Here is a 9,814-nt window from a genome sequence, read left to right as displayed (position 1 = left end):
CCCATAAATGTGTGTTGCTTCAGATCACTAGGCTGCGGCCATTTGTCACGGCAGCCACAGGAAATTCACGCACATGCTGAGCGCAGTGAGGGGTAAGTGGGGTGCCCAGCCTGGGAGCTGCAGAGGGACCGGGAGGCCATCTGCAACCTCCACAGCTGTCATGAGACTTGTTTCCCTCCCAGTGAGGGGCAACAGGGCCACTTCCACAGAAGCCAGGAGAACTGAGACCACCTCACAACAATGGGCCTGTCCTGAACACTGCACAACCCTCCTTGTGAGATTCAGGCTCCTTCCCCCTTGGGAGTGGAAAGACTGTGCGTGGATGGAGCGCTTCTCCGTGTGAGTGGAAGGAGCAGGACATGCAAGAGGAAGAGTCCTGTTTCCTGGAACTATGGACCCCTCTATGCAGACAGCAGGACCCCACTGTGCAGGAGAGAACCCCTCTATGCAAATGAGAATATGTCTATGCAAATGGCAGAACCCCACTGTGCAAACACCAGGACCCCTGTACCGTCTTCCCAGTGGTGAGGTTCTGAGGCTGGGCCCAGACGCACCGTGATTCTCAAAGGCTTCTGGCTGGGGAGTGTGTTGATGCTGAGTTTGGCCACGCCGTCTCCCTGGGTTAGAGACTGCACAGCGTCCTCGCCCTGGACTGCCACGGGGACTCGGTAGGCTGGAGAGCCATCGGGGTTCGTCACGAACACCTGTGATGGGGGGTGAGGTGGGGGAAGTTCAGGCAGGCTCAGGGCTGTGGCCGGTGTTCCTGAAGGGGGGAGTGGGACCCCTTTCCGCCCTGGGTCTCACCATGAGGTCAAAGGGCATTCCTGGTTTGAAGTACTTGGGCGTCTTGGTGAAGTGGATCTGGTAGGGAGAGGTGACGATGGGGATCCCGCTGCGCTCCGCCTGCACCATGTCACTGCCTGAGGGGACCAGCTGTGAGTGTAGGCTCCTGGGCCACCCCTCAGGATAGAAACTCCTCCCTCCCAATGGACCCCACCTTCAGACTAGGCCTCCTCCCTCAGAGTGGAGTCCACTTTCGTACTGGGCCTATGCCCCCCATCAGACTGGACCCCACCTTTATACTGGCCTTGCCTCCTCCATCAGACTGGGCACAGACTTCATACTGGGCCTGTGCCCCCCATCAACCCGGACTCCACCTTTATACTGCCCCTACCTCCTCCATCAGACTAGACCCATCTTTATACTGGCCCTGCCTCCCTCATCAGAGTGGACACAGACTTCACACTGGGCCTTCCCCATCAGACCGGACCCCATGTTTATACTGACCCTGCCTCCCCCCTCAGACTGGATGCCACCTTCATACTTGGCCTCCCCTCTCAGAATGGGCCTACCCCATCAGACTGGACCCTACTTTCCCTCTGAGCCTCCCTCCTTAGACTAGGCTTTCTCTTCTGAGCTGGCCTCCCCTCTCAGACCGGCCCACTTGATGGTCCTGAGCCTGGCCTTCAGACTGGGCCTCACCTGAGTGCAAGATAACGGTGACAGACACGTACAAAGACTTCCCCACCAGGTCTTCCGGTCGGGGGTTCTGCACCCCGTCCAGCAGTACCTTCCGGCTCAGCACGGCGTCCCCTGAGCCATCCTCAATCTGGGAAGGGAGAGGAGAACTCAGAGAGGGGAGCGGGCTCAGAGGAAGCAGGGACGGGGGGAGGGATCAAAGAGGCCTCTGTCGGTGGTGCTACCGGGATGCGCTTGAGGGATTCAGGCAGGGAAATCCTCTGCTCGCCATCCTGGATCCCGAAGATGACAAAGGCAGTTCCCTCCACTTTCTTCCCATAGAGGAACCTACGGGGCAGACAAGGAGGGCTTCAGGTCCGTCCCTCCTGGAGAACGGAATCTCCTCCAGCTTCTGCCAGTGCTAAAGACTGGAGCCCTCGACCCACTGCTGGCCTCTAACTTGGCCCCACCTCTAGCCCCTCATCTGGCCCCATCCCCCCCCCCCCCCCCCCCCCCCCCCCCCCGCCCCCCCCTCGCCCCCCCTCCAGCCCCCCACCTGGTCCCACCCCCAGCCCCTTACCTTACCCCACCTGCAGCCTCCCACCTGGTCTCACACCCCAGTCCCCCACCTGGTCTTCACCTGGTCCCTCACCCGGCCCTTACCTGGCCCCACCCCAGTCCCTCACCTTGTCTTCACCTGGTCCCTCACCCGGCCCTTACCTGGTCCCACACTCCAGTCCCCCACCTGGTCTTCACCTGGTCCCTCACCCGGCCCTTACCTGGTCCCCACCCCCAGTCCCCAACCTGGTGTTCACCTGGTCCCTCACCCGGTCCCTCACCCGGCCCTTACCTGGTCCCACACCCCAGTCCCCCACCTGATCTTCACCTGGTCCCTCACCCGGCCCTTACCTGGCCCCACCCCCAGTCCCTCACCTGGTCTTCACCTGGTCCCTCACCCGGCCCTTACCTGGCCCCACCCCAGTCCCTCACCTGGCGGTGATGGTGACCTCCAGGCCCTTCTCATTATAGATGTAGTAGAATTTCTCTGTAGGCTCCACTATGACCTCGAAACTGGGCAGCACTGGGGGAGAGACGGCGTTGGTGGGGGCGGCGCTGGGCCAGGCGTTCTGGGCGCTGCCTCCCCCGGCCCCTCCTCCTCTTACCGTACTCCTTCACCTCAAACTCAGTGGAGAAGACCTGTTGTGGTGAATTTTCATAGTAGGCTCGGATCTTCCACTGGCCCATGCTGTGAGGAGGGCGGATGAGTGGTCTGCTCAGGCCTCGGAGCCCCCCGCTCCCTCTCCTGGGATAGGGGAGCCCTGAGCCCCCTCCTCAAGAGCCCGACATACTTGACGAGTTCTGGAATGTCCCAAGACAAGGGCAAGATGCCAAATTGGTTCTGAGAAGACAAGGAGTCCTGCTTGACCGGGATGCCTTCTGGGTTCTGTGGGAGGCAGAAGGGAAGGATATGGGATAAAATGACTCTTCAGAGGCTGGGCTTAGCCTCTCAGCTCTCCCTGACCTCTCTGTGTCTGCACATTCTCTGTGCAGCGTCTACTGTGGTTAAGAACAGGGACCCAGGCAAGCATGGCAGCTCACGTCTGTCATCCCAGCACTCTGGGAGGCTGAGGTGGGCAGATCACCTGAGGTCAGGAGTTCAAGACCAGCCTGGCCAACATGGTGAAACCCTGTCTCTACTAAAAATACACAAATTAGTTGGGCATGGTGGCGGGCACCTGTAATCCCAGCTACTCAGGAGGCTGAGGCAGGAGAATCGCTTGAACCTGGGAGGTGGAGATGGCAGTGAGCCAAGATTGCTCCATGACACTCTAGCTTGGGAGACACAGTTAGACTCTGTCTCAAAAAAAGAAAAAAAAGAACAACGACTCGAGTCAGTCAACCTTAAGTTTGAATCCATACTGTGCCACTTACAAGCTGTGTGACACTGGGCAAGTTACCTAACCTCTCTGTGCTCAATGTGAAACTCTAGAAACAGGAGATAATAATGGCACCTACTGTATTAGCTTGGGACATAGTTCGTATGAGTAGGGGCTCATTTCTTCAGTGTCTCTCTGAATACTAATAACCAGTAGTGTCATTTCATTTGCTGCCAACATTTAAACAACATGAGACATCATCGCACCACTGCACTTCAGCCTGGGTGAAGAAGCGAGACCCCATCTCAAAAAAATAATTTATTAGGGCGAGTGCGATGGCTCAAGCCTGTAATCCCAGCACTTTGAGAGGCAGAGGTGGGAGGACTGCTCAAGGTCAAGGGTTTGAGATCAGCCTGGGAAACATAGGGAGACTCCATCTCTACAAAAAATTTTAGAAATTAGCTGGATGTGGTGGTGCATGTCTGTGGTCCCAGCTACCCAGGAGGCTGAGACAGGAGGATCGCTTGAGCCCAGGAGGTCAATGCTGCAGTGAGCTGTGATTGTGCCACTGCACTCCAGCCTGGGCAACAGAATGAGACCCTGTCTCAAAAATAATAATAATGAAATGAATGAATAAATAAATTTAAAAGAAATTGTACAGAGGTAACAGGGATCAGGCAAGTGGCATGTCTGAAGGCTGTGAGCTGGCTTTAGGTATTGAAACACATAAAAGTCTGTTTTTTTTTTTTTTTTGAGACAGAGTCTCGCTCTGTCGCCTAGGCTGGAGTGCAGTGGCGCGATCTTGGCTCACTGCAGGCTCTGCCTCCCGGGTTCACACCATTCTCCTGACTCAGCCTCCCGAGTAGCTGGGATTACGGGTGCCCGCCACCACGTCCAGCTAATTTTTTTGTATTTTTAATAGAGATGGGGTTTCACCATGTTAGCCAGGATGGTCTCGATCTCCTGACCTCGTGATCTGCCCACCTCGGCCTCCCAAAGTGCTGGGATCACAGGCGTGAGCCACCATGCCTGGCCAAAAGTTTGTTTTTCCAGCTTCTGTTGGAAACAAGGAAATTTCTGTGGATAGTGTACTCTGGTTAGCAGGAGACATCTAATCGGAGCTGGGCAACTATTGTGCCTTTAAAAGAGGTGTGTGGTCTCTGTTCCCCACAGACCATATCGATCCCTAAATCTAGATAATTTTTAATTTTTTTCTGTGGAGATGGAGTCTCCCTACCTTTCTCAGGCTGGTCTTGAACACTTAGCCTCGAGCAGTCTTCCCACCTCTGCCTCCCAAAGTGTTGGAATTATAGGCTTGAGCCATTGCATTTGCCCCAATTATTTTTTGAGACAGGGTCTCACTCTGTCACCCAGGCTGGAGTGCAGTGGCGCGATCATGACTCACTGCAGCCTGGAATTCCTGGGCTCAAGTGATCCTCCTGCCTCAGCCTCCTGGGGAAGCTGTGACCACAGGCACACACCACCACACACAGCTTTTTTTTTTTTTTTAAACTTTTATTTTCTGTAGAGACAGGGTCTGACTCTGTTGCCCAGGCTGGTCTTGGACTCTTGGGCTCAAGCGATCCTCCCACCTTGGCCTCCCAAAGAGCTGGGATTACAAGTGTGAGCCACTGCCCCTAGCCTTGTATGATTTCAATACATCCTCATGATAATTCTATGAGAACACCCTCCTTCCCCTTCTCTCCTCCCATCCTTCTTGCTTGTTCCAGTAAGGTTTTTATTAAACCAAGCTATATACCAGCTTTGTGCTGAGTTCAGGTGACAAAACCCTGAACAAACATAAAAATTCCTTCCTGGATGGATTTAGGTTCAACAGAGGGTGAGGCAAGGGGAGAAGCAATTATCAAATGAATAAATCTCATTTGCAGGACATGGCAGGAAGGAGGAGTGTGTGTGTGTGCTTGTGTGGGGCATTGGGGGGCGTGGTCAGGGTGGGCATTTGCAACTTTACAGCTTACTCAGAGAGACTTCATTGTAAAATTGAGACATTATTGACATTGAGCTAAGACTTAGAGGAGGAGAGAGGAGGAGCTCTGTGGATATTTGGAAGAAGAGGGTTTTCTTGAGAAGAGGGCACAGCCCGTGCCAAGGCCCCAAGGCAGGACTACACCTGGGTGTTGGAGGAACAGGAAGGAGGCCCGTGTGGCTGGAGCAGAATGAGCGAGGGGGAGACAGGGAGGAGAGGAGGGCAGGGAAGGGACAGGGCAGGGTGTGCAGGGCCTTGTGGACTGCAGGGAGGACTTAGGCTTGACCCATAGGAAGGTGGGAGCCATGGAGGGCTGTAGGAAGAGGAGGGATGGGCCCTGAGGCAGGTGCTCACAGGCATCCTCTGGCTGTCGTCGGTAGAATAGATGACAGAATTATCTGTCATGATCCCAATATTCAGATGAGGCAACTGAGGCTCAGGGAGGTGAAATGACCGGGGGGGTTATCTGAAAGCAGAATCCACGGACACCTGCACTGCTCCCTGGGGTCTCCCTGGATCTCCACCTTGTCTCTCAGCCTGTGTGTGTGTGTGTGTGTGTGTGTGTGTGCCATATGGTGTATTGTGTGGTTGTGTGTTGGGTTGTATGTTGTGTGTGCTATGTTGTATGCATTGTGTTGTGTGGTTGTGTATGTTGTGTGGTTGTGTGTTGTGTGGTTGTGTATGTTCTGTGCTGTGTTTTGTGTGTGTTGTGTGTGTTGTATGATTGTCTTGTGTGGTTGTGTGTTGTGTGTGGTGTGGTTATGTATGTTGTGTTGTGTGTGTTTTGTGTGTATTGCGTGGTTGTGTATGTTGTGTGCATTGTGTTGTGTTTTGTGTGTTGTGTGGTTATGCACATTGTGTTGTGTGTATTGTGTTGTGTGTTGTGTTGTGTGTGTTGTGTGGTCGTGTATGTTGTGTGTTTGTGTGTGTTGTGTGTGTTGCATTGCGTGTGTGCATTGTGTGTGCACATGTGTCTGCATATCTCTTTGCCTCTGTGTGTGCTGCATGCTGTATGTGTGTGTGTTGTGTGGGTGTGTGTCTGTACATCTCTTTGCCTCTGTGTCTCTGCCACTGCATCTCTTCCGGTGTGTCTTTCTCCGTCTCTCTCGATCTCTTTGCGTCTCCTGAGCTTGTGCCCCTGCTGCCCCTGGGGCCCCCTCTGGCTGGTACCTCAATGTTGACCACGACCGTCCGGCCCACGGGTAGCAGCTTGTGGTTGACAGTGAAGATCCGACAGAGAACTGGGGAGAGACAAGGAGGCCTGGTGAGACCCTGGCCGGCCCACGCCGGTGCACCGCCCTCTCCAGCCACACACAGCCTCACCTGTGGAGCCAGGGGTGTAGATGGTCTTGTCTGTCTGGATGAAGAGGTACCCGCTCTGAAGGCTGACCAGTACCACTTTGTCCACCACTTGGACCCCGAAGTTGGCCTGCACGGTCACGAACTTGTTGTGCCCCTTTTCTGACTTGAACTCCTTATTGGCTGGGATCTAGGTGTGGGCAGGGCATCGTCAGGGGTCTGTTCCAAGGCCCCGTGCCCACGGTCCAGCTTCCGGATCTCGGGCTGGGTCCCTCCTTGCCTGCCCATTATTCTTGGTCTCCCAGGGTGGCCCAGTTTTGGGGAGGAAGGGGCATGTGAAGGAGGTGCCAGGGGAGAGGGGGGACCAGGGAGGGGACTCAGAAGGAAGAGCTCACAAGGAAGAGAGAGCTTATAGGAGGAGGGGCTCAGAAGGGGCGGGGACTCAGAAAGGGGGGGGGGCTGACGTGGGAGGGGCTCAGAAAGGCCGAGGGACTCAGGTGAAGGAACTTAGAAAGTGGTGAAGACTAAGAGGGGAGGAGTTCACAAGAGGAGACCTTTGAAGGGGCGGGGCTTAGAAAAGGAAGCGATTCAGTGGGAGGGACCTAGAAGGGGTGGAGTCTCAGGGAAGGGAGGGGCTTAGAATGAGAGACGCCTTATAAGGGGTGGGGTGTCAGGTAAGGGCAGGGCTTAGAAGGGGAGGAGACTCAGAAGGGGTGGAGTCTCAGAGAAGGGAGGGGCTTAGAAGGAGAGGCGCCTCCGAAGGGGTGGAGTCTCAGGGAAGGGCAGGGCTTAGAAAGGAAGGAGTCTCAAAAAAGGTGGAGACTCAGGGAATGGAAGGGCTTAGCAGGGGAGGAGACAGAAGGGGGAGGGCTCAGAGAAGGGAGGTTCTTAGAAGGGCCGGAGCCTCAAAAGGAGTGGAAACTCAGGGAAGGGCAGGGCTTAGAAAGGTAGAAGACAGGTGCCAGGCGTGGGGTCTCACGCCTGTAATCCCAGCACTTTGGGAGACCGAGGCGGGCGGATCACGAGGTCAGGAGATCGAGACCATCCTGGCTAACACGGTAAAACCCCGTCTCCACTAAAAGTACAAAACAATTAGCCGGGCGTAGAGGCAGGCGCCTGTAGTCCCAGCTACTCGGGAAACTGAGGCAGGAGAATAACATGAACCCAGGAGGCAGAGCTTGCAGTGAGCCGAGATCGCGCCACTGCACTCCAGCCTGGGTGATAGAGTGAGACTCTGCCTCAAAAATAAATAAATAAATAAATAAAAATAAAGAAAGGGAGAAGACAGAAGGGGAGGGCTAGAAGGAGGAAGAGTGGGCGTGGCTGTGGGTGTCAGCAGGGTCCTGCACCAGTCTGCACCCACCCTGATGGTGACGCTGCCCATGTGGCCGGTGGCAGGGGTCAGCACGGTCTTCTCACTGGACAGCACCAGTTTTTTGCCTGGGAAGTCGTGGACAGTGACAGTGACCGGAACATCCCCTTTCGCGTCGTGGGCCTCCAGCACCACGGTCTCCTCACTCTCCAGCCGCAAGACGTTGGGGGTGATCATAGAGTACCTGTCGGAGTGGGGCACGGGAGTGGGGCTGTCATTTCCGGGCTGTGAGGCGCCAGTCCTCACTGGAGTCAGCGCCTGGCAGGCTGTGTGCCCCAGCCCCTGGTCCTGGAGAGGATTCAGGGACTGCTGGCGCACTGCCAGTGCCAATATCTGGATCTGAATTCTCTGGGCACTGCCACCGTCTCAACCACATGGGCAGGACAGCAGCCACCATGATTCCCACTCTCAGCCAGCTGGGCCTGGACTTTGAAAGCCTGGGCAACGAGGGGCCATGCATCCCACCAAGCCCGAACCTCCAAACCAGCGCCAGCAACTCCTCTACGTCTCTGGACTTCCAGACCCACAATCGCCTAAACCCACACATGCCCCAAACCCTAAACCTCTACATCTCTAAACACTCCAAATACGTAAACACTCAAACCCCAGGCAGCCTAAACTCTACATACCCAAACCCACATACACCCAAACCTCTAAACCTCAAATCTTAGAGCACCCCAAATCCAGCCTAAACCTCCAACACCCCGGTCCTAATAAATGCAACCAATTCCAAACGCCCCAACCATACATGAACCCAAAGTAGCCAATCTTTAAACCCACACGGAAACTTCTAAGTCGCCAAGCTGCAAACTCCCAAATCTTGCAAAGTCCAAACCTCCGAGTCTCCAAGTCACCCCAACCACACCGTCACTGAACACCACATACACCCTAAACCAACAGATGACCTCAATCCAGAAACATCCCAAATTCCAATTCCACAATACCTGGATTCCACAAACACCCAACCCGTAAACACCCAAACTCACAGGCAGCACACATTTATATAAACATTCCCAACCCGCTAACCCCGGAATCCACAAACACCCAAAGGCACCCTGAATTCTACAGGGACCTGGACCCCCAAATGGCAGATTCCACCCCAGAAGCAGCCTTGTTTCTGTGTAGAGTCGTAACCACTCACATGGGAGTCCCCAGAGCCAGAGGGAGGTGGATTAGTAGCAGGAGCAGCAGGCGGGGACCTGAGGTGGGTCCCATGGTGCTGGGACAGTGCAGGGTCAGAGGGACAGAGGGACAGAGGGACAGAGGGAGAGGATGGGGAGGAGTGAGCAGTGCCTGCTGGAGTTGGCTTTTTATCCAGCTCCTGCCTTTCCCCCGCCTTCTCAGTCCCCCCTTCTCCCCATGGCCTCTCCCCTTTCGGGAGCTGCCCCAGATTTCTCAATACCATTTCCTAAGGTTTTCAGTCCCTGGGGCCAACATGTCTGTGGGGTGAGTAACCTGAGGGCACATTCCCCAGCAGCATGAATGTAGCTGCACCCTGCCCTGGACTCTCCCAGGGTCAGGGCCAGCTGGTGAACACAGACCTTTCTCTGTTGGACCCACTTTGTAGTGGAAGAACACTAAGGTCTGGAGAATCCCCCACCACGGATGTCTTGGACCTCACCCCCAGTTCACTTTGGGCCATGCATTTATCAGTTGAACCATTCCTAGGAATCTCTCTGTAGGCTGGGAGTTGGAGCTCCACTTCTAGAGGCTTCCATGCTGAGGGAGGGAAAGTAGGATGGCGGAGGGACAGAGCCCAGCACAGAAACTCCCAGTCTCATGAAATGTTTTCTAGCTCATGTGCAGAGTGGGGGCAGGGGT

General features: G+C 55.1%; 1 protein-coding gene across 1 annotated transcript in view; it reads right to left on the bottom strand.

Moving 5' to 3' along the window:
- C3 (complement C3) overlaps positions 1 to 9,271 on the bottom strand; it is a 45,153-nt gene extending 35,882 nt beyond the window's left edge. The window contains exons 1-11 of the mRNA XM_026455618.1: positions 9,135 to 9,271; positions 7,985 to 8,177; positions 6,646 to 6,811; positions 6,493 to 6,563; positions 2,808 to 2,902; positions 2,622 to 2,704; positions 2,449 to 2,539; positions 1,704 to 1,806; positions 1,483 to 1,609; positions 805 to 920; positions 555 to 704 (exon numbers count right to left, since the gene is read on the bottom strand). Of these exons, the coding sequence (XP_026311403.1) occupies positions 555 to 704; positions 805 to 920; positions 1,483 to 1,609; positions 1,704 to 1,806; positions 2,449 to 2,539; positions 2,622 to 2,704; positions 2,808 to 2,902; positions 6,493 to 6,563; positions 6,646 to 6,811; positions 7,985 to 8,177; positions 9,135 to 9,208 (1,269 nt within the window). The 5' untranslated portion in view covers positions 9,209 to 9,271. The remainder of the gene's footprint in view (positions 1 to 554; positions 705 to 804; positions 921 to 1,482; positions 1,610 to 1,703; positions 1,807 to 2,448; positions 2,540 to 2,621; positions 2,705 to 2,807; positions 2,903 to 6,492; positions 6,564 to 6,645; positions 6,812 to 7,984; positions 8,178 to 9,134) is intronic.
- Positions 9,272 to 9,814: the final 543 nt, after the last annotated feature.

This window comes from Piliocolobus tephrosceles, chromosome 21 (assembly GCF_002776525.5).
Source record: "Piliocolobus tephrosceles isolate RC106 chromosome 21, ASM277652v3, whole genome shotgun sequence".
NCBI classification, from domain to species: domain Eukaryota; kingdom Metazoa; phylum Chordata; class Mammalia; order Primates; family Cercopithecidae; genus Piliocolobus; species Piliocolobus tephrosceles.
This window is presented reverse-complemented; position numbering and strand designations above follow the sequence as displayed.